This window comes from Strongylocentrotus purpuratus, unplaced genomic scaffold (assembly GCF_000002235.5).
Source record: "Strongylocentrotus purpuratus isolate Spur 01 unplaced genomic scaffold, Spur_5.0 spur5_scaffold_14, whole genome shotgun sequence".
Lineage (NCBI taxonomy): Eukaryota > Metazoa > Echinodermata > Echinoidea > Camarodonta > Strongylocentrotidae > Strongylocentrotus > Strongylocentrotus purpuratus.
In genome coordinates, this window is record NW_022145599.1 from 35,431,789 (window position 1) to 35,454,258 (window position 22,470).

Here is a 22,470-nt window from a genome sequence, read left to right on the forward strand (position 1 = left end):
ATCAACTCTTGTCGCTAGTTATCCGTATCAAATTTCATGAAACTTAACTCTGAAGCTCAAATTCAAAATAAATTGATGGAAAAATATATGCCCTGTACATTGTCTGTTTAGACCCAGAAGAGTGTTAACTCTTAAAAATATATAAGTTAATTTTCTTCTGGATCCAAACATACAACATCATTAACCATATCATTCACAGTGCACGCTCAAAGGAGCTTTACAATTATATGTACATATGTGTTCCTATAAATTCTGGAATTGAATGGCAAATCATGAACATTAAAATGACAATAAGTTGTGCACAATTTGATTCTCAACGACTGAATTAAGAAATTGGTGATGTTTTCTGACTTGTGGTTTTCATCTCAATCATTTTCCACCTTGTAATGTCCTGTGTATTCAGGTAGTAGCTTAGGCTTGAATGTTCCTTTTACATGTTTTGTTTTGGTTATATTCGATACAATATTTGGCAAATTTATTATGAATTTTTGTGAATTTTTATTTTCTGATATCAAAATGAGATATTATATGTGACGATCACTTGGAAATTTTAAATCATCAAAAAATTAAAATCATTCAAATATTGGTTGGACAAGCAATTTACATAATTTCTGTCCTAAAAGCATGGTCATTGAATTGTACCTCAATACCATATGCTGTTATTAATCTGTTTTTAAAGAATACAGTGAAATGGAGAACATTTACACAGGTCTGTATTACCACTGCTTCCAAAATGTATGGAGAGGAGAGGGGGAGAAAAAAAAGAAGAAATGGAAGGAAGGATTTGGGGGAAGAATTAAAGAATAACAGTCTACAAGATTGCCAAGGATTCAGGTTACACATTATGATACCTATTTCTGTTACACACCTTGGAGAAATACATCTTTATATGGCATTTAAGCTCAAGTTTTGTCATGATACTCAAGAAGCTGTGTTTATAAATGTGCCAAACCATTGGCAAGTCTCTAAGATCCTAAACAAGCTCTGTGTAACTGCAGTGAGCAACTAAATAACATGTGTATGTGCGGTTTTTTTCTTCAGGAATACACACTTTACGTGAAATGCATGAATGAAACTTTGTTTTCTGTACAGGAAAATGTTAAATGACTTGTTACTTTTCGAGAAAAAGAAAGATAACAATATCAAGTCCCGCTGGTTCCAAGATTTTTTCTGACTTGTTTTTTAATACAGATCAATCAATCAATCTTATTTACTGGGTGTAAGCCACAAATATGTTTAAATAACAATATCATGTAGGGTTGAATTTTGAAAAAAAAGGTTGGTATATATAAATAGGTTATGTCATTCTTCTGTTTTCCTGTTCCCTGCAGTTCACAAATCCACTATGGTTATGTACATCCAGCTATACAGTGTGTCCTATTTCCCTCCAAAGACTCCGCCCACTTCATCGTCTTCTCGTACTCCCATGCTCTGTAGAGGGCGGAAGAGACAAGGACATCAGACATTATAGGAAATGTAAATGAATGAGATAATTATAGCATGCTAATTTTGAGGAATGAAAACGATTCACACTCTCATCTGTTTTGAGTCCAAGCTTTCTAGTCAACCTCTAAAATTGAGTGCTTATGAACAAAATTGGTGCATTCCCTGATTTTTGTGGAAAAGCCTGTACCTGAATAAAAAAAAATCAAGATGTACAAGAGGAGTAAAAGACAAGAATGACTCGACAACTAAGCCCCCAAGAGCTCCATTGTTCAACATTTCATCCATCACCCCCTCCAAAAAGTATCCCTGGAACCCCCCCCCCCACCCCCACTTAATGACTACTCGTACCCTTTCAAGGATTGACTACATCCCACTATTATACAGCCCATACAGACAGAACTGCTCATCTGCCTCCTGATAGTTGTCAACAGATTTACAAGACTGACAGCCTATGAGACCAACCGCCCACCAGACCAATATCTTGCCAGCTGTCAGTCTCATGGCCTTTAATCTACTGTGTTATCCCGACTGAGATCATGAGTGCAAAATCATCTCCCTCAATAGCTTATCCTTTCATTCCTTTTAAAGAGATTCCATCATATTTCCCTGCAAGTATCATATGATTTTTGTTTTGTTTTTGGTAGTGGAACTGAGTGTGGAATAATGAAAATGCCAAATTGTATGGTCCATGGTATTTTGTCTTTCATTTTCGCAGCACATGTATCTCTATTTTTTGCATCATTGACAGCCTTTCTATAACTTGGATCAGCGGAAAAACAAAAAGTTGTTTCCTATTTTACCTTTTGAACATATTGCGGGTTAACAGCTATCTCTTGATCCATGCTCTTTAGCTTCTCATCTAGACTGATACAATGCTGCATCTGTTATGACAAATCGGTAATACAAAATAAAACATGACAGAGTTTAAATGCCTTATCATGATCTTGTAAAACCACTATAACTCAAACTTCCTCATTGCCCAGGTCTCAGCCAGCCTCCCAACAATTACAGATGAAAAAGGGAAAATAATATGAGATTATCTTGTGACAGTATTTAAAAGGAAATATACTATTTTTTGTTTACTGATGTTTTGAAAATTTACGACTTGAAGAGCTGTCTAGACACAGAAATTTACATCTCTCCCAGTTATCCTCTTTGATTGCCCATGAATGAAGGTTATTAATGCACCTTATACTTGAATCAATAAATGACACTCTTTATGAAGACCAAGTATTTTTTAGTATTTCTTAATAGCCTTATTGTTGAAAAAGAAGTCTGATAACACTGCAGACCTTTTACTTATACTATTGATACCACACACATTATCTCTCAGTGCCACGTTATATTTATCACAAGATAGATACACCAAATTAGCTTCAAGATTATTCAACTGTTTCCAGTGCAAGATCAGTGTATATTAGTGTTAGAAAAGGTTGTCGAGGAGGTATCCCTTATGGAACAATCACAGTGTTGCCACACTATGTTCACATAGTCAACTATGTGTAAACTGTGTGGACATTATGTGTTCACATTGTTGTCACAGTGTGGAGTTTCAGTCTATGTGGTTTACCACATAATATCCACATAAACTGACATACGTGACACAGAGAACCGCATATTACCACAGTGGTACATGTATTGAACTATGTGTTAACTCTGTGGTCACAGTATTGTCACAGTGTGGGGTTCAGATCATGTGGTTTTCCACATAGCTGTACATATTTAACACAGAGTGACAAACATGTACCACAGTGTGGTATCTACTGAACTATGTGTAAACTGTGTGTTCACAGTATTGTCATAGTATGTGGTCTAAATCATGTGGTTTACTACATAGTCCACATAGTCGTACATATTTAACACAGAGTGATATATATGTACCCCAATGTGGTATGTACTGAACTATGTGTAAATTCTGTGTTCACAGTATTGTCACAGTGTGGTGTTCAAATCATGTGTTTTACCACATAGTCGTACATATTTAACACAGAATGACACATATTTACCACAGTGTGGTATGTACTGAACTATGTGTAAATTCTGTGTTCACAGTATTGTCACAGTGTGGTGTTCAAATCATGTGTTATACCACATAGTCATACATATTTAGCACAGAGTGACACATATTTACCACAGTGTGGTATGTACTGAACTATGTGTAAACTCTTTGATCACAGTATTTTCACAGCGTGGGTTTCAAATCATGATGTTTACCACATAGTCGTATATATTTGATACAGAGTGACACATATTTACCACAGTGTGGGGTTTGATTTACCACATAATCGGTCATATTTCACACACAATGACACATATATTTGCAACAGTGTGGTATGTATTTAACTACGTGCAAACTCTTCGATCACAATGTTGTCTTCCGCATAGTCGTACATATTTAACACAGTGTGCCACATATTTACCACAATGTGGTATGAATCACTATGTGTTAATTTGCATAATGAATATGGGGTGCGTGCAGATCTATTTTTTTATACAATTTATCTGAATTTAAAGCATAATTCTTAATTACTGATGATTAAGTTATATGCAATTCATTTCAAAAGTACTAGAAAATATAAATTGCCAATTATTAGGACATTTTACTACTTTGTGTAAATTACATTCAATTAAACATGAATTAGGGAAATACTAACTATGAACTAAAATATATTCAATAAAATACAAGTATATAGAAAGTTTAGGACAGTTAAACAATCCTACTTATTACCAATGCATTTACATTGGAAATTGTGGATGAACCAGTCACGGTGATGCTGTGTTATTTGTTGCCACTTGCCAAATTAATTAGTACAATTGCTACTTATAGCGTAAAGTACTAATTACTAATATCATCTGGTGTTGATGCCACAGTTTACCAGACTATGTGGTGCGTACCACAGTGTGGTAACGCTGTGGTATACTATGTGGTTTATACCACAGTGTGGGCCACATGTAATCTTGGGACATGTGGTAGTTAAACGCTGTGGTGTACTATGTGGTAGATGCCACATTGTGGGCCACATGTGGTAACGCTGTGGTGTACTATGTGGTTGATACCACAGTGTGGGCCACATGTGATTTTGGGACATGTGGTAACGCTGTGGTGTACTATGTGGTTGATACCACAGTGTGGGCCACATGTGATTTTGGGACATGTGGTAACGCTGTGGTGTACTATGTGGTTGGTACCACAGTGTGGGCCACATGTGATTTTGGGACATGTGGTAATGCTGTGGTGTACTATGTGGTTGATACCACAGTGTGGGCCACATGTGATTTTGGGACATGTGGTAACGCTGTGGTGTACTATGTGGTGCAGTCGATACCACAGCGTTACCACACTGTGGTAAGCACCACATAGTACACCACAGTGTTACCACATGGACCAAATCACAGTGTTACCACACTGTGGTAAGACACTGTGTTTGACTATATGGTACACAGTGTGGTTCACTATGTGGTAACACTGTGATTGTTCCATTTTGGGACTTAATTATGATTAAGACCCAAAATGTGTATTTTTCAAAGCCATAAAATGTTTTGTGCAAAATTGCACATGTGGCAAATCAGTGACTGTGCAGAGATGTGATGAGATCAAATAAAGTGATAAAAAAAAACTGACAAACGATATCTGTAGTTGGGAAGATGAAATCTAAATGCCTTTACATGAACATTCAAATGAAAACAATAATTCCTGACTTCTTTTACATCCGTGAGAATAAGAATGCATCTGTATGCTCATCCAAATACCAACTTATACACCCAAAAATGTGGATACAGGATTTTTTTCTAATTAACTAAAAGAACTAGAACTCTGAAAGATACATACATGACCCAAGTTTGGAGGGAATCCATCAATTGGTTCTTGAGATAACCGATAATGAGAACGTGACGTACGGACGAAAAACCCGAAAACGTAATGCCTCTGCCTACTTTGTAGCGGAGGCATAACACTCTTATGAAGAAATTGCTCCACATTAAGGCTACGGATATAAATAATTTTGCTTCCAGAATAGGTGAAGAAAAGTTGACTAACCTGTTGCTCGACATGTCTGAGTACTGCAGGGTTTTCAAATTTTCTGGGTTGTCATGGAAATGAACCATTCCATTCTGTTTGCTGATAGTTGCATGGATCTCACCGTCTTCAATCTGAAATACAGTAATCAAATTTTGTTTATTTCAATTCAAAGTACATACATATCTCTTTGTAGTACCATTAATTTCAACCACAACATTTACACTTCCAGTGTAATTTACACCTCAATCAAAATAAAGATCTCCATTATCAATTTACCAGTAGACTGAAATTCAAATTTTAAATTTTAATTATTTCATAACCATTTCATCAGATGATAATCTACTGTAAGTCTCCAGTCAGGTACATCTTTATCTATCTTCAATTTGATCCTAAACCAAATTCAGATTCTATATAGAGCAATGTATTTTACAAGTTGCTCCGTAACCACTCAACAAAACCTCTCAAAATGTTTTCGGTTATCAAAATAAATATGAGAAGAGAAAATAAATGAGAAACTTTAAGACTTTTATTGATTGGTATTGAATATAGTTGTATAGTCCTGCAAATCAAATTTTCTCCAGGGGCAAATTTTCCCTCGTAGGCCCCATTTTCATTCCATCACTCTGTTTCCTTTACCGTATTTCTGACATACTGCTCAGCCTCTTGCGGTGCATGTAGATGAACTCTCCTTGCGATGTCACTCAGAGATAACGTGAGGAAGGTCTAAAGAGAAAGACCAATACTGACAATGAATATCCCCTACTGTACAACTCAATCTTCACCTCTACTTCACTAGTATGTCGCCCTCTTGTGTGGCAATTGAACTCAACTGCATTACGCGCCTTAGAATTCGTTATGGCTCCAAAGTTCACAAATATATTTCATGCATACATGTACATGTGTTAGATTTTTCTAATAAAAATTGCTAAAAAAATAATTCTTTTCTTTCATTTGTCACCATTTTTTTAAGGAAGAGTAAACTCAAAATTAAAGAAGGCAAGTTTTCATGATTCCAAAAATTATTGTTATTGAATCTGAGAAGTATAAAGTAATGTAGAACATCTAAGAATTTAGGTTAAAGCAGTGCCTTTTTTTTTACAACAGACATAATGATAAACTGCACATAATTCTTAGTGCCTAACTGCACTGTGAAGCAGATTATTGCAACAATCATTGTAAAACCACATTTTAAAGAAAAAACATCTACATTACACATACATGCAAATTGTTTCCAGCTGGACAGCGCCCTCATAAGGATAATGTTATTTCATGTTCAGGATGTATACATGTATTCTCCTTTCTTTTTTTCTTTCTTTGAAAGAAATATTTGTTTGTTTGTTGTTTTTTGTTGTTTGTTTTTACCTGACTGCTTAGAAATGAGTATGCTTGTAATGAAGCAACCAGAAGACTGACGGCTGTAAGTTCTTTCTGAGATGCTTGTGCATGAGGATTAATGCCTTACCAAAGAGCACTAGCGTATCGATTCAGTTTCAAACCCAGGACCTCCCAGTTACTGGCCCACTGCTCTACCACTGAGCTATCGTGCCTCCTGCCTGATTATGTAGACGTACATCATGCAGCATAATTCTTTATTTTTATATTTTTCTCGAATTTAATATACTTGCAATTCATTGCTTGTTGTATCTTGCTATTTACTTAATATGTAAACTCACATGGATTGTTAGATCTTGATTTTGTCAAATAAATAATAATGATAATAATAACAATAATAATAATTGTAAACAAAATTAAAAATAATAATAACTGGATGGAACTTCGACTGCGGCCCAGTCGGAAAATAATGCCTCCGCCAAAGAGCAATTTTTCAATCCATTAACATGTTCCCAGAATATTGTGATTACAAGCTATTTTTCATATACATGTATGACCCCTTGATCTTTGACCTCATGACCCTAACATCTAATCAGTTCATTGGCTTTGCAAGATACATACATGTCCTAAGTTTGATAGTAATCCATCCATCAGTTCTAATGAGAATGCGTTGAGAAGCTATTTATGCATACATAATGAGCCCCATGACCTTTGGCATGGAAGTTGGCACAGTATGTAAACCTCCCCAATGCACCCAGGCCATTCAAAAGCTATCAAATGAACTCAAGTTTCCTTTCAAGATGCTGGCAGATAAATGAAAAAAACTGATAAAAACTAAATAAACATTGCAGGAATCTACCAATCAATTTGAAATCCACATCTGGCGAAAAAAAATTTAAAAAAATCATATTGCTTACTTTTGTAAGTCGCTGGATATTCTTTCGATAAAGTGATGACTTTGTGCCTTGACTTTCATGATATAATATCGTCTGTTCAGAGCCAGAAGGGCGTTGTCTCTATGTAAAAGCATATGAGTTGATGCCCTTCTGGCACCAAACAAATGATATTATACATACAGGTGAACAGTCTGTACTTTGCCTTTCATCTCATTCAGTCTGCAAACATAATATTAAAATACATGTATCAAAGGTCTGCTTATCTGAATACTGTTTACTGAGTCTCCTTCCCGCCCTCCCCCCCCCCCCCCCCCCCCACTCAGTGTTATTTAGGGTACGCTTATGCTTGTTCCCTCTTTTTGAAAGCACCCCCTATCTGAGGGTAACCATCTGAGGACTGCCAACATTTCCGAACCCCCCTTTCGCGGGCTTTTCTTGCCTTGGAGACCCCCTAAATTCGGAATAATTTCTCAGGAGTCCAAAGAGATGAGAGAAAAAACACCCCCTTTTATTTTACAATTCTCGGGCCGGACTTTGTCGCACGAAAAGTACCCCTTTAACGGACATTTTGGTAACACGCATGCGGTCATTCCGACCCCGGAGTTGGGGGCCGGGGTCTCCTTATCACTTATGAAAATTTGTTCTATACAAAGGTTAATGATATTTTTTGTCATCTTTCTTGCCTCAAGATGTTTGAGCAAGAGTTTTGATACTGTTTACTGAGTCTCCATATCAGTTCAATCAACCTTCGGGAAAGATCCATACTTTCATGTATGTACCGGTAGTTAAACTGATGAGAATGCTTCTCCTAAAAATAAATGAATAACATTACAGGAAGATCTGTTCATGCATCTGTTCAGACCACAACACATACATACAACCTATGTATTTCTGCGATAGGAGGAGGAATGTTACTTACTTTATTGAGCTGGTCAGAATGTTTTTCTAGAACACTGCTCACATCAGATGGGTTGTTTGTAGAGTAAGAGTTGGCAATCTCTTGGTACAGTTGGCTCAGTGGCGGTGGAAAAAAAGGGTACAAGGTACAAGCACGTACTGTCAATAAACTCAATATATTGTTTGTGTACTGGTATATCAATATTCTAATGTCTTATCAAGCAATCAACTTTTATACAGAGTCAACATGACACTCCTACGTGTGCTGACTCCCTCTGCAATACACATTCCTGGCATCAACCGCTTCACATGTTGAACCGTAATACATGTAGTCTACGAAGCGATCTCTTCAACAAGTTTGGAGGACATACAATGAATTATTTGGATGGCAGTTTGACAACGTTTGAAGTATACAGGTACGTTTGTGTAATATTTTTTCTTATCAGTCATCACGCCAATTTACTTAAAATAAATACAGATTTAAGTTAAATGTTATCATATTTGTACCTCCATATGTCAATTTTATTTAAACTCCTGCACAGAATAATTATAGTGTCATACATTGCCCTGTTTAATACTGAACAGTTACCAAACTTGCTATTAAGAAAACTGGGAAATGATTACATGAGTTAAGAACCGAGGAACATTGTTAGCCCACTAGTAATAATCAGTTCCTTACTTCCTTTGGATATGAATTTTCCACATGTATTGTCTGATAGATACTGTTGCCCTCATGCCTTTACACAGGCTATATCGATGCCCATTATACTGCATGAATGCACCTTCATTAACATTATTTTTTTTAATAAAATGTCCCATACGTTGATTTATTAACAAAGACTTGTTATTAAAATTAGATTTTACATAAAATTATCTAAAAGAAAAACAATTGTGGCTATATTTAATAGTGCATACATGTACTGAGCGTCAAGTAACGCCATGTGAATTGGGTAAAGGCATGAGTAGTCACTCTCCAACGAAAGCCAACGAAAAGAGGGAAATGTATACCAAAATATCTCATTGAATAGCCAGGGAATGTATTGCAAACTAATCATTGATATTTATTCATTTGCTTGAGTACTAACTGAAAATATAAAGCTTCTGCACACAGTGCACAGATGATGGTTTTAAAAGATTTACTCCTTTTTCCTCTACATACCGGTAATTACAATATCAGTCTTTATAATGAATCAAAATAGACTTAAAATGTTATATCATGGTATGAAATTCCTTATACATGCTTCTTTACTAAATTCTTATATAGGTTTGCAGCTCAAGAATCCAGCAGAAGCATAGAATCAAAGTACGGATGGACTTAACTGTGAATTAAGAGAAATCCATCCCATCCAACCATCAAGTAACTGTGATTTCACACTAAACTAAGAACACTGCACATTAAGAAACGTTGTTGGCAAGTCAACCGGACTTCATTGTGATAAACGTGCATAAGCATACAACCAGAGCCAGTGCCTCCTAACAGTGAAGACACCCTACATATACATGGCAAATTGTATCATAGACAACGTAGTAGATTTCATGGTTTAACTTTGAACATACAGTCAATGAGTCAAGCAGAAAAGAAGGGGGACCTTTCTCAGCGAACGGATATATTCTGAAAGGAGGTTGCATCGGAGCGTATACATGTTTGAACGTCAATAAAAAGTAACAGTACTTTTTATTTGGATCTGACCCATTGTCAGCATCTTGCTGAATATAAAGTTTTGTACAGTTGTTTAAAAAACTTGATACTAAATACAGAATGCCCTTTTTAGGAATTATGATTAATTGATCTTCCTTTGATGCATCTTGATTTCCCAAATCTGTACAAAACATTATTTTATTCTAGTCTTGGGAAGCAATCAGTCAAAATGAATTTTCCAGTCATTTTTATATTCATTGCATTTGCCATGTGTAACGTGTGTAAATCTGAAGATGAATGGAAGACTGTTATAGAAGGGGCTAGTGTACATCTTCATTATCCATATCCTTGTAACAGTATTAGAGTCAAACTACAATATGGATACAGAGCCCCTTTTTACACATTGGCAGATACAGAATCTATCGTCTTACCCCCTGCACAGGTAAACAGATTCACTTTCAGGAATAAAAGTGAATCTGATCATTGCTCACTACAGGTTAGTATTAACCATGTAAAGAGAATTGATGCTGGAACATACATCTTCTTCGCCTATAGTGAGGATGGTATATATGAAAGTTCATTTAAAAGAATTGGATTGAATGTTGATTTTCTGCCCGGCAAGGCGTCTTGTACAATGGGTAAAGAGAACACGGTTGGTAATTGGGTAGCACTAGATTGCATGGCTCCAGTTGGGACTTTATCAGGTCAAATTGATTGCTTTCAGAGTGGGGAGAAAATGCCCCCAATTACAGAACCTACTGAAACCCACACACATTTGAAGCAAACCATACTTGTTAAGAAAAAGGACCCAGTGTTTTGTTGTACTTCTACATCGGAGCACACTAAAGATTTGTGTGATTGTAATGATTGTCAATTGGACCTAGCCAATGACCTAAACCTGAACTCGGTCATAGATCCATGTGGTCTAACGACATTATCGCAGGATCAAACAAAGACCAGTGATATTGCTTTCACTCCCTCAAAACCAGTATCTACAACAGCAACAACTATCAAGATCAATTCGAACAGTTCAGTACCATGGAAATATGTGGTTTATGGCCTTGGTTCTATTCTCACATTAGCTGGTTTCGTCATTATTTTGATTGTTTTAATGCTCAGATCAAGAAAAAAAAAGCTAATTTACCTTAGAGCAAAATTGTTTGAAACTAAACTCAATCCACGTGTACACAAAGACACGTACCAGCGTTCAATTACGATATAAACATAAAAATGAATCAGCAACTTCTACGTGAACCCTGTGGTTTCTGTATTGAGCCTATATTAGAATGAGGAGATTCAGTAGTCAATGAGTTATAAAGAACAGGCGCGCCAGAAGCAGTGTGGGTTAGTTTTGTTGTTGTTGTTGGGGGGGGGGACAAACATTCCAGGGGCTCACCTTTCAGGGGCACTTGCGTAATGAGCAAAATCGTTTGTGGGGGCGGGAGATAAATCTGCATCACCATCACTCTTATAATTATGTTACATGCAGGCCCCGCGGAACGTTTTTCAAAGTGGAGTATTAGAGCGTAGCAATTAAGTGAAGCGTAAATTGGCATGGGGTCCAGGGGCGGAGTTTTAAAGTACAAATCCACTCCACTGAAAAGTTGAGCTGATTAGATAGACAAAAATCTAAAAAGCCCAAATATAACTTGGTTTTGGAAAATGGTGCTCAGACTTGTTTTTAATAATTTTCACAAAAAATGCATTTTGCCCCCCCCCCCCCCCCCCCCCACTTCCGGCGCCCCTAATAAAGAAGGTTAAGTTCCATCTGGTTTTATAATGTGAAGAAACACCATTGTGAGCATTCTCTTTCTTTAAATCACAATTTGGAGGAAGAGAATAATATATTAATGTCCTATGAAAAGCTTACACATAAAAATGCTTTCATCAATCACATACATTGTATATGAAGAAATGCTGTTTGGTTACAATTTTCATGATTTGAAAACTTAATTATAAATTTATCTTCCATTTACTATGTAATATACCATTCAGGAAATATTCTTGACAGTTTCTTTTGAAAAGAAACTGCATGACTTGTAATGAACGTTATGTGTATATAAGAGACCAATATTGCTTCTAAATGTGTGTACACTCAGTTTGTATGAAGAAAACAAAATTGTGTTTGCTTTGGGAAATGAGCAGTTAAAATACATTTTATAAAATGCATTGGTTTCTTCTTTTACTAACAATGCCACTATCACACTAACAAGATTGACATATTAAAGACAACTGATATAACAAAGATTAAAACAAATATTACTAAATGGTCAGTTTTTAATCAGTTGAGTGTCAGTTTGACAGCGTGACTTAGGCATGTACAAGCAATAACCATTAATAATATATATATAAAGACAATTTTGTATTGTTCTATTTTGTACAGTATTGTGTTATTACCAACGATCATATGAATATAAATTGCGTTTAAATGTAAATATTGTGTTGTTTTGTAAAAAGTGTGTCAATTTTGCAATTACCAACAACAATTCTCTATTGAAATGTATATTTTGTTGTGTTATTTAGTATTGGTTGCAATTATCAATAATTATTTTTCTTTACGTTATTTCAGTATTCTATAAAGTAATGACCACAATTATTATATTTACATTTTTTGTTTGAGTGTTCTATTTTGTATATAGAGGTACTTTATTAAATGCATTTTTTGTTTGATCTTATTTGAAATTTGTTTACATACCTAACCGCTTTATCAGGAAATGCATAGACATTTCAAGATGAGACTGGATAAGCACTGGTGGTCTGAGCGATTTGAACTAAGTTAATTTGATATGATCAAAACCGTCCTAAACCTGCGCATGTGCAATGAGTTAACCTCTAGAACATAACCAACCCCGAAGAAGTGACCGAGGGTTACAGGATCTACCTCTCCTCGTATCATGATGATGATGATAGACAGGGCTACCAACTACTACGCTGAATAATGGTACATGTACATTCAGCAGTTATGTCGATCGAAGCTTCACATTACTTAAAAAGAATACTTTAACCTTTAAAATTTTCTCCTTTGTTTGCCTTTTGTCGTGAAATGATATCTGTATTCACAGTATTACGATATCGGTGTTAATAAAATGTTCTCCTTTGTTTGCCTTTTGTCGTGAAATGATATCTGTATTCACAGTATTACGATATCGGTGTTAATAAAATTTTCTCCTTTGTTTGCCTTTCGTCGTGAAATGATATCTGTATTCACAGTATTACGATATCGGTGTTAATAAAATTTTCTCCTTTGTTTGCCTTTTGTCGTGAAATGATATCTGTATCCACAGTATTACGATATCGGTGTTCATAAAATGTTCTCCTTTGTTTGCCTTTTGTCGTGAAATGATATCTGTATCCACAGTATTACGATATCGGTGTTAATAAAATGTTCTCCTTTGTTTGCCTTTTGTCGTGAAATGATATCTGTATTCACAGTATTACGATATCGGTGTTAATAAAATGTTCTCCTTTGTTTGCCTTTTGTCGTGAAATGATATCTGTATTCACAGTATTACGATATCGGTGTTAATAAAATTTTCTCCTTTGTTTGCCTTTTGTCGTGAAATGATATCTGTATCCACAGTATTACGATATCGGTGTTCATAAAATGTTCTCCTTTGTTTGCCTTTCGTCGTGAAATGATATCTGTATTCACAGTATTACGATATCGGTGTTAATAAAATTTTCTCCTTTGTTTGCCTTTTGTCGTGAAATGATATCTGTATCCACAGTATTACGATATCGGTGTTAATAAAATGTTCTCCTTTGTTTGCCTTTTGTCGTGAAATGATATCTGTATCCACAGTATTACGATATCGGTGTTAATAAAATTTTCTCCTTTGTTTGCATTTTGTCGTGAAATGATATCTGTATCCACAGTATTACGATATCGGTGTTCATAAAATGTTCTCCTTTGTTTGCCTTTTGTCGTGAAATGATATCTGTATCCACAGTATTACGATATCGGTGTTAATAAAATGTTCTCCTTTGTTTGCCTTTTGTCGTGAAATGATATCTGTATTCACAGTAGTACGATATCGGTGTTAATAAAATGTTCTCCTTTGTTTGCCTTTTGTCGTGAAATGATATCTGTATTCACAGTAGTACGATATCGGTGTTAATAAAATTTTCTCCTTCGTTTGCCTTTTGTCGTGAAATGATATCTGTAGATTTAATGATATTTTGATTTCAAAGCTAATTATTAGTTTTCAGACACCTTTTGTTGTTACCGCTCCTTTGTCTTTGTTAATATAATTTTTTATTATTACAATATTCTACATGTTATAGAATTCACAGGTTTTGAAAAGTATGAACCATAATTGTTGAAATATATCTATTTCCCAACTAAAGAGTTATTTGGGCTTTTCAAAACTGTTCTTGGTATCTGTGCTTGGGAGAAATGGAAAATGCTATTATTTTTCCTTTTTATCCATTGCCATTTTAATTTTTATGGTCTTTTGATTTCATTATCTTACCCCAAAAATAACCAATGGTAAGCTTCTGTGATGTGTAATGCCGTACGATTGTAGCTACCGGAAGTGTGTCATTGAATGTAGCTAGCAAGTACATGTAACAATACTGAATGGCTCATGGCATATATTTTGTACAACTTTCTCTTCCAAAGACGGAATAAAGGATAATTACACTATCTAATTTTTTGACGACTGATTGTTCATTGTTAATTTGTCTTTGCAATTTTTTGTATATCTAAATGAAACTCTGTACCTTCTGATGTGCCATTTCCCCCATATTTAAATACAGAAATCGAACCTCAATAGCAAGCAAATTTAAAATAAAGCCGAAAAGTCAGCGAATCAGCCTGTGAAATTTTAAACGAAATGGGAAATAAAATAAGAAAGTTATGATTTTTTTTAACGTTTAGCCACTATACGTATGGAAACTTCGAATGGGCTGAATCAGTAATGTCACTTTGATGTAGTGCCGGACGCGACCCGGACACCTTTCCTATTTGTCCGAACAAGTAAGAGATATTTCCTTGTCTCTCGAACTGTACCAACAAAGCAGGGGCCATAGCAGCAACAAATAATATCATCTTTAATTAATGGATTGTATGCTAAGTTTTTCCAAAATACAGTCTTATATAATGGTTGTTCTGTTTTGTACAATAACGAACATCGAAAATAATATCGCTAGTGATATTCGTTTGTCTCGCAATGTGGTCAATAAGGAATCTAAAAAATCACGACGTTTCGTGCGCTATCTGCAACACTTCATCAGGTGATAAAAACTAAAGCAAGCAAGGGTCTTTCATACTTTACGGGAGGACCAGCGGAGCGGTCTATAATTCGATCGATAATTGGAACAATAACGCACAATACATTACTTTTTATCACCTGACGAAGTGTTGCAGATAGCGCACGAAACGTCGTGATCTTTTAGATTCCTTATTGACCACATTGCGAGACAAACGAATATCACTAGCGATATTATTTTCGATACTACATCCGCAATGAGTAATATATTTAACAATAACGAACATACCAACATTTTTTTTATACTGGATTGAGCAAGAAGCTTCTTTCTATCTTAGGTCAACATTCTACAGATATTTCAACAACAAATGCCCGAGACAGGATAATAATACATAATATTTTGAATTAAATTGTCTGCTAATACTATTTGACCGATCAATAATCTAAACTATCTTGATCAGGGGCGTCGCTAGACCTTTTTCAGTGGGAGGGGGGGGGGGGGTGTAGAGGCCACCGATTATCGACAAAACTAGCCACCAATTACCGACAAATATCCCAATGTCTACCAATCTAACCCTATAAACCCGGGGTAATTTACCGCGACGACATAAATATAAGATTTATTTCGTCAACTAAGTCAGCATCGTAATTATATATTATTTTAGGATCTTATTTTACGGGAGGGACGGTAGTGAGCAAGCGAAGCGTGCGAATCACCCCCTAGCGCGGAAGCTTAGACGTTCCATGTAATTATTAGAAAAAGAAGACGATTCGTTGTACCGTTCTCGACTCTTAATACACAGTTAAAATTTTAGTGAACATGTTGTTTAAAAGTTTAAACAACTTTGGATTAACGGGTGACCTGATCTAAGAGTTGTTTAAAATGTTAAGCAACTCGAGTTGTTTAAAGTTTAAACACTTAGTTGATCAACAACTTGAACAACTTGTTTAAAATCACAATTTAAACAACCGGTGTTGTTTAAAGACGGTTGTTTAAAACGGAGCTGTTGTTCAGTGGGGGTTGTTTACACCAACTGGGTTGTTGAAAGAAAGTTGTTTAAAACGGAGCTGTTGTTCAGTGGGGCTTGTTTACACCAACTGGGTTGTTTAAAGAAAGTTGTTTAAAAAGGAGCTGTTGTTTAATAATAATAATACTGGATTCTTATATAGCGCACGTACCGACCTTGCAAGGTCCTCAAGGCGCTCCAACATTACCCGGCTATGCTAGGCTGCCGAAGGACATTAGTGCCACAGCGGGACTCGAACCGTGGACCTTGTGATCGACAGTCCGGCGACGTTTCCACTCATCCACGACACCTCTACAGCTTGGTCGGCCATGATGTGAAACAAAACTTTTAGCCAACGCGCACTTTACTGGCACGTGACACATGACGTCATATGTAAACAACAACGTCTAAAAGCTCTCGTGTAGTAAATAAAGCAGTCATTAAATTTTAAACAGCGAATGTTAACCAAAATTACTTTCGTTTTGAGCAACATTGTTTACAATTTGTTCAACTGTTGTTTAAGATAGTGTACAACTGTAAGTGAACATCACTTTTTTAAGCAGCGTTTTTACTGTGTAATTGATCGGCATCGATGTCGAAATATGATGACGGGTTATATCATAGCATTTCATTTACACCTAAGAAACTTCCGTTTCCAACTTGGTTCAAGACAACTTCTTTCACTATGTAATCACATGACCACACATCGGCAAATATGTGGACTACAATTTAACTATATATCATTTGGATTTACGTCTTCATCTCATGAGGCAAAGTCTACTTTAATAAGAGATGCTGCTCTTTCCGGGGCAATTGTTTGTTCTATGATTATAAATCAGTCGAAGAATAAATACATATTTGACTTTGGGCGTCGAAATAACTGGATATTACCATTAACATAACGATAGAACATTATAAAGATGAATACTATCTTGCGTCAACAAAATCTTTGGAATGTATAATATTGAGCGGGCCTGAGGTCATTCAAAAGGAGAATATAGGGTTAAACCCTAATCATTAATCACTAAACAGCCAAAGCCGAAGTACCTATATACACTGTTAGAAAAAAAATTAAACAAGTTGTTTAAAATTTTAAACAACCCCGAGTTAACCGGTGAATCGCTCAACGTTGTTTAAAAATTAAACAAATTAAGGTTGTTTACATTTTGAACACTTAGTTGTTTAAAAATTAGGAAACCTTTTAAACAACAGTTGTTTAGTAATAAAATTGCACAACTCGGTTGTTTAAAGCAAGTTGTTTAAATGTTAAACAATAACGTTTAAATTACTAAGCAACTGTTGTTTATTCAGTATTACTGCACAACTGGGTTGTTTAAAAGGAGTTGCTTAAATTTTTAAACAGAACTGTTTAATGGTTATTATCTGGTTGTTTGAATTTGTGAAATGACCTACTGGAACCACTCCTGCAATATCACAACGATTTATACACTGCAACATGCAGAGCTTGTTGCCAATTTACTTCAACATTTGTTCATCATATTCATGGCAGTGACAGACAACATTATTATTTGTCTCTATAACTTCACCTAAACCCCATCGGCGAAGCCGAGAAGAACCAAGTCGTCGCCTTGCCCTTGTTCCGCCATTTTCGTCTGCACTGCACTGCACTAGCACTTGCACACACTAGCACTGCATGCATGCTTGCATACATGTATTATGTACGTACTTTGTGCATATCGCATGTGTGTGCGCAAATAGCAATCTGTATCGAGAAAATATCAACGACGCCCCCGGGACTTTTTAAACAACTCTGTTTAATTAAATATTTTTGTCTTTTAATACATAGTTGTTTAAGTCAATCAAGCACTGATTTTTCGATTTTGAACAACGTTGTTTACTTTTTTAAACAACATTCTTTTAAACAGTGATATTTTAAACACCGTTCTAACAGTGTAGGTATAGCACACCAAAAATAAGTACAACAAACACATGTTATTTGATGATTGCAAATGATCAAGCTTTATGAAAGCTTCAAAAAACAAAAACAGAATTGAAATCGGTCAATGCGTTGTGATTTTATACCATTTTTTTGATATCGCAAAATTAACGAAAAACCTGCCAGAAATGGTCAAATTGGCAAAAATGGCAAAAATCGACAAAGTTGACAACTTAATTCATCACTTTTTTGGACACAAATAATAAATTAAATTATCAAAAACTAAAATATCATCTTTGTGGTAAAAAATACAAAAAAGAAAAATCATATATCTATTACCGTTTTGAAAACAGAAGCCAACAAAATAAGTCATTTTTGCTATTTTTTCGAATCTGCAGATATGAAAAAGTTGTGAAAATAACTAAGTCTGCCTAATTAATATGCGCATATGTAATCAAATCAAAACCGAACATGATACATCAATGAAACCTATGTATATCAAACAGGTATGGAAATATTTTTTTTTTTAAGAAAAAAAAATTCATGAATATTCATCAAATATGCAAAATAGGTCATTTTAGCTAATTATATATATATATATATATATAGGAAAGTCAAACTGTTCATTTTGTTGGCATTTTTTTAAATCATATATTTATAGATCATATTTATACGGAAGCCCATTAGTGCCACCTACGAAATAAATTTTAGAGAAATTATCTGGCGGCCGCCAGATAATTATCCGTGTCTTCACGGTTGTTTCATCGCAAAGCATGCCGGGACATAATTCTAGTACATTTTTACCTTCGCCGTGATCAGCTGTCCCGTTGCCCCGGTGGGGTCACTCAATGTGACTTCCGGACCGCATGACCGTTACCAAAATCGCGGAAAAAGGGGTCAATTTCAAGCAATGTCCGCGGACAAAATATTCCTCGAAATAAAGAAAATAGGGGGGCACAGGTGTCCCCGAAATTGATAAATAGGGGTCAGGAAAAGGGAAAAGAGAAAACCGGGAAGAAAAATTCTCGGAGCCGAGTCTTGTCCTTGAAATATGGTAAAATAGGGGTAAATTTTCGAAAGTGTCCTTACAATCTTATAAATAGGGGTATTCCAAAGTACGATTTTGTCCTTGTTTTGACGTAAAAAAGGGGGTTAAATTTCACAAAATGTCCTTGAAATTGACCGCAAAGGGGGTTATATGCATTGGTGGTAACGGTCATACGTGTCACTCTTTGCAGGGGAGTGACCCCACCGGGCCCGTTGCAAACAACGGGATTCTTATCGAAGCAACATCTTAATCTTGTACATAATCCGCTATTCTGCAGTGATTTTCTTTCACTCCAGTATCGTTTGTACGGTAAGAAACCAAAGTTTGTGTTTATTCATTTTTATGACGAATAAAGCTGATAATACGACGTAATGCATGAGAGTGGGCCGGGTCAAGCTTTAGTAAATGTATTTTGGCCTAGACCTCTAGATCTAGTCCCGTATGTTTAAATGTGTGTGCATTTTAAGTAGACTGATTGCCTTGTGTTTTAGGTAGAAGTTAACCAAATTTACAGTAAAATGAGACTTATGTCTCAGGAAATATGAATAGGTCTAGATCCTATAGACTATACATATTTGATATTGGAATAGGATCTACTAGAATGGCCGACAGTTGGATAGTGATGGCAATTAGTAAATGTAAAAAAGTAAAAGAGGCCATGAAAACGATAGATTTGTCGATCTTGATCTGAATATAATAGTCTATGTATTGATGAGCTCTACTTGAGGATCTACATGACAGGGGCGTATGAAGGAATTTTTCGAGGGGGGGGGGGGTTAAAATTTGAAAATCGTGCCGAAAGTTTTACATCGACTCAGCCAGCCGGTGAATGAGGGGGGGGGGTCGGTTAGAGCATCTATTTTTTCCCGAAAATATGAATTTGGCAGACCGATATTTTGTTCAGTTGATGGTAAGGTCACCTTTTTGGGGTCACCCTTTTGGGGTCACCCTTTAGCACAAAAATATTTCCCCATGATCTAGTGCGATAAGGGTTCTTTTGTTACCGTTATTCTTCAGGTTACAAACTTAAATTTGATTGTCTTTTTCCTTTTATTTATCAGTTGCAGCATCATCAAACACTATATGGCCGATGAATCAGAAGATGACGTAGATGCTACGAGAGAGCTCATTTCACAATGGACAACAGAAGTGATACGTGACTTTCTACAAGGAGGGGACTCAAGCTTGGAGAAGTCATTATTTTATGGGTGTTCTCTGCCCTGACGCTGGGGGTACTGTTCAGCCATCCGAGGTAGAGAGGTAGAGAGGAACTGGACGATGGATGGATGGGGGGGGGGGGGGGGGAAGAAAGGCATGTAGAGATGGCCGTCTACTATGTATAGAGACATTTGTGTGCTACTGGATAAGGACCCTCCATCACTAGAGGGAAGAATAATGAGAGACTACAAAGAGGGGAAGGCATTTAGTTATTTTGCCAGTTTCTGGTTAGGGAGACATTTGTTTCATCTCCTGGGAGAAAGCTGTCTGAAATTCAAAATGTATTTGATACTTGAATAAATTTAGTTCATTTTCTAGACTGGTTCATGTCAAACCATTGATTCTACTTTCTTGTGAGTATACACTGTAGTCAGAGAGAAAGAGAAGTAACACGAGTAAAGAATGAAAATTGAAAAAGAAGCCAATATTTGAACGAGGAGGAGAAAATGGAGATTACGTTGTTGCCCATCAAGTTGGAATAATTGTTCTTACTGTTTGTACATAATGGTCATATATTATAAGAACTGTATTGATCAATCTCAGGAGTCTTATACATGTAGATTGATTAATACAGTTTTGAGATGATGATGATGATGATCGTGATGATGAACGAGAAGAAGAAGAGGAGGAATATATCAAGAGTTGATGAAGAAAAGATTGATAGAGGGGTTATCATTACAGAGAGAGAGAAAGAGAGATAGACTAACATGAGGAAGGGAGAGCAAGAACAAGGCTATGACATAGGGGAAGAGATAGAAATCAAAATTATATTTATACAAACATTTACTAAATTAAAATAATAAATTAGAATACAAGGCGAGAGGAAAGAATGCAAACTAAAATTAAGCAAAGACCATCACTATATCGTTCACATTATAATATAAATTAAGAAAAGGTACATGGAAACATGTACATTTGTAAAATTCAATCTTTCATTCTCTTGATCTTCCTCTTCACACCTAATTCTTGCTCTCCCTGTCTATCTATCTCTCCACCCCTCTCCGTCTCTCTCTCTCTCTCTCTCTCTCTTTCTCTCCCCCTCTCTCTCTCCTTATTATCACTCTTTCTCTTTCATTAAGTGTCGACATCTCTCTCAATGCCTCTCTCTGTTTCTATGTTTCTCTTGTTAAATATTTTAAACATCGGGTCTGTCTGACCTTCCTCTCTTGAATAAATCATGAATAACTTCATCTCAGTGTCCTACATACAGTAATGATTGCTTAGTAGTCATCTACAACCCTCGCTGTGTTGTTTGATTTCATTTATAAAACAAATATAACCATGAGATCAATATCAACAGGTTTAATGCAATGCATATAAGTTGACATCCTATGAAGAAGTAGTACCACCCCCGCCCCCCCCCCCCCCACCACTCCGGGAACGGAGGTACCGCATGCGTGTTCCCAAATTCTCTGGCTCGTAACAAAATTAAAAAAATTAAAATATAAAAAAAAACGCTACTTTTAAAGCGCTTACCACCAAAATCTCTAAGCGCTATAACAAACAAAAATAGACTGATAAACAATTACATATTAAACAAAACAAAAAAAGTGTGAATAAACCTACAAATTACAATACATATACTGTACATGTACATCAAAGTGAACAGAGCCTGGCAGCAGAGTTTTGGATTCTCTGGAGTTTTGCAATGAAAAAGATCTGCCCGTATTGACTTAACACAGGGGACTTATGCTAAAAAAAAAGGGGGGGGGGGGTGCTGGGAACACGCATGTGCTTACCCTAAATAACACTGAGTTGGGGGGGGGGGGTACCACCTTTAATGCAAACGCATTTAAAGGGATCCGGTAACTTTATCTCAGATTCTGAAACAAAATCCTGGATTTAGCTCATGCTGCAATGAT

The 22,470-nt window shown here is 36.0% G+C and overlaps 2 protein-coding genes and 1 long non-coding RNA gene across 3 annotated transcripts; 2 read left to right on the top strand and 1 right to left on the bottom strand.

Annotated features, from left to right (window-relative positions):
* Positions 1–1,214: 1,214 nt before the first annotated feature.
* Positions 1,215–9,102, bottom strand: LOC105441226 (COP9 signalosome complex subunit 3-like). The gene is made up of 6 exons (XM_030985259.1): positions 9,097–9,102; positions 7,714–7,785; positions 6,101–6,187; positions 5,483–5,595; positions 2,247–2,327; positions 1,215–1,431 (listed from the first exon to the last, which is right to left on the bottom strand). Exons 1-5 carry the CDS (start codon positions 9,100–9,102, stop codon positions 2,306–2,308), a joined length of 300 nt encoding a protein of 99 aa, XP_030841119.1. The 3' UTR covers positions 1,215–1,431; positions 2,247–2,305.
* Positions 8,900–11,611, top strand: LOC115923774. Its single transcript, XM_030985064.1, has 2 exons — positions 8,900–9,005; positions 9,854–11,611. Exon 2 carries the CDS (start codon positions 10,389–10,391, stop codon positions 11,448–11,450), a length of 1,062 nt encoding a protein of 353 aa, XP_030840924.1. The 5' UTR covers positions 8,900–9,005; positions 9,854–10,388; the 3' UTR covers positions 11,451–11,611.
* An 8,037-nt stretch (positions 11,612–19,648) lies between these two features.
* Positions 19,649–20,949, top strand: LOC115923672. The gene is made up of 2 exons (XR_004064045.1): positions 19,649–19,699; positions 20,452–20,949. It is a non-coding gene; the product is annotated as an uncharacterized LOC115923672 (long non-coding RNA).
* The last annotated feature ends 1,521 nt before the right edge of the window (positions 20,950–22,470 follow it).

Bases quoted from the DNA above. Each gene is read 5' to 3' on its own strand.
- LOC105441226 (XM_030985259.1), bottom strand. The intron at 5,596-6,100 runs GTAAAGGAAACA...ACTGTATTTCAG, and splicing joins AGCAGTATGTCAGAAATACG to ATTGAAGACGGTGAGATCCA. The intron at 2,328-5,482 runs GTTAGTCAACTT...TTGTCATAACAG, and splicing joins TCAGACATGTCGAGCAACAG to ATGCAGCATTGTATCAGTCT.
- LOC115923774 (XM_030985064.1), top strand. From the start codon at position 10,389: ATGCATCTTGATTTCCCAAATCTGTACAAAACATTATTTTATTCTAGT.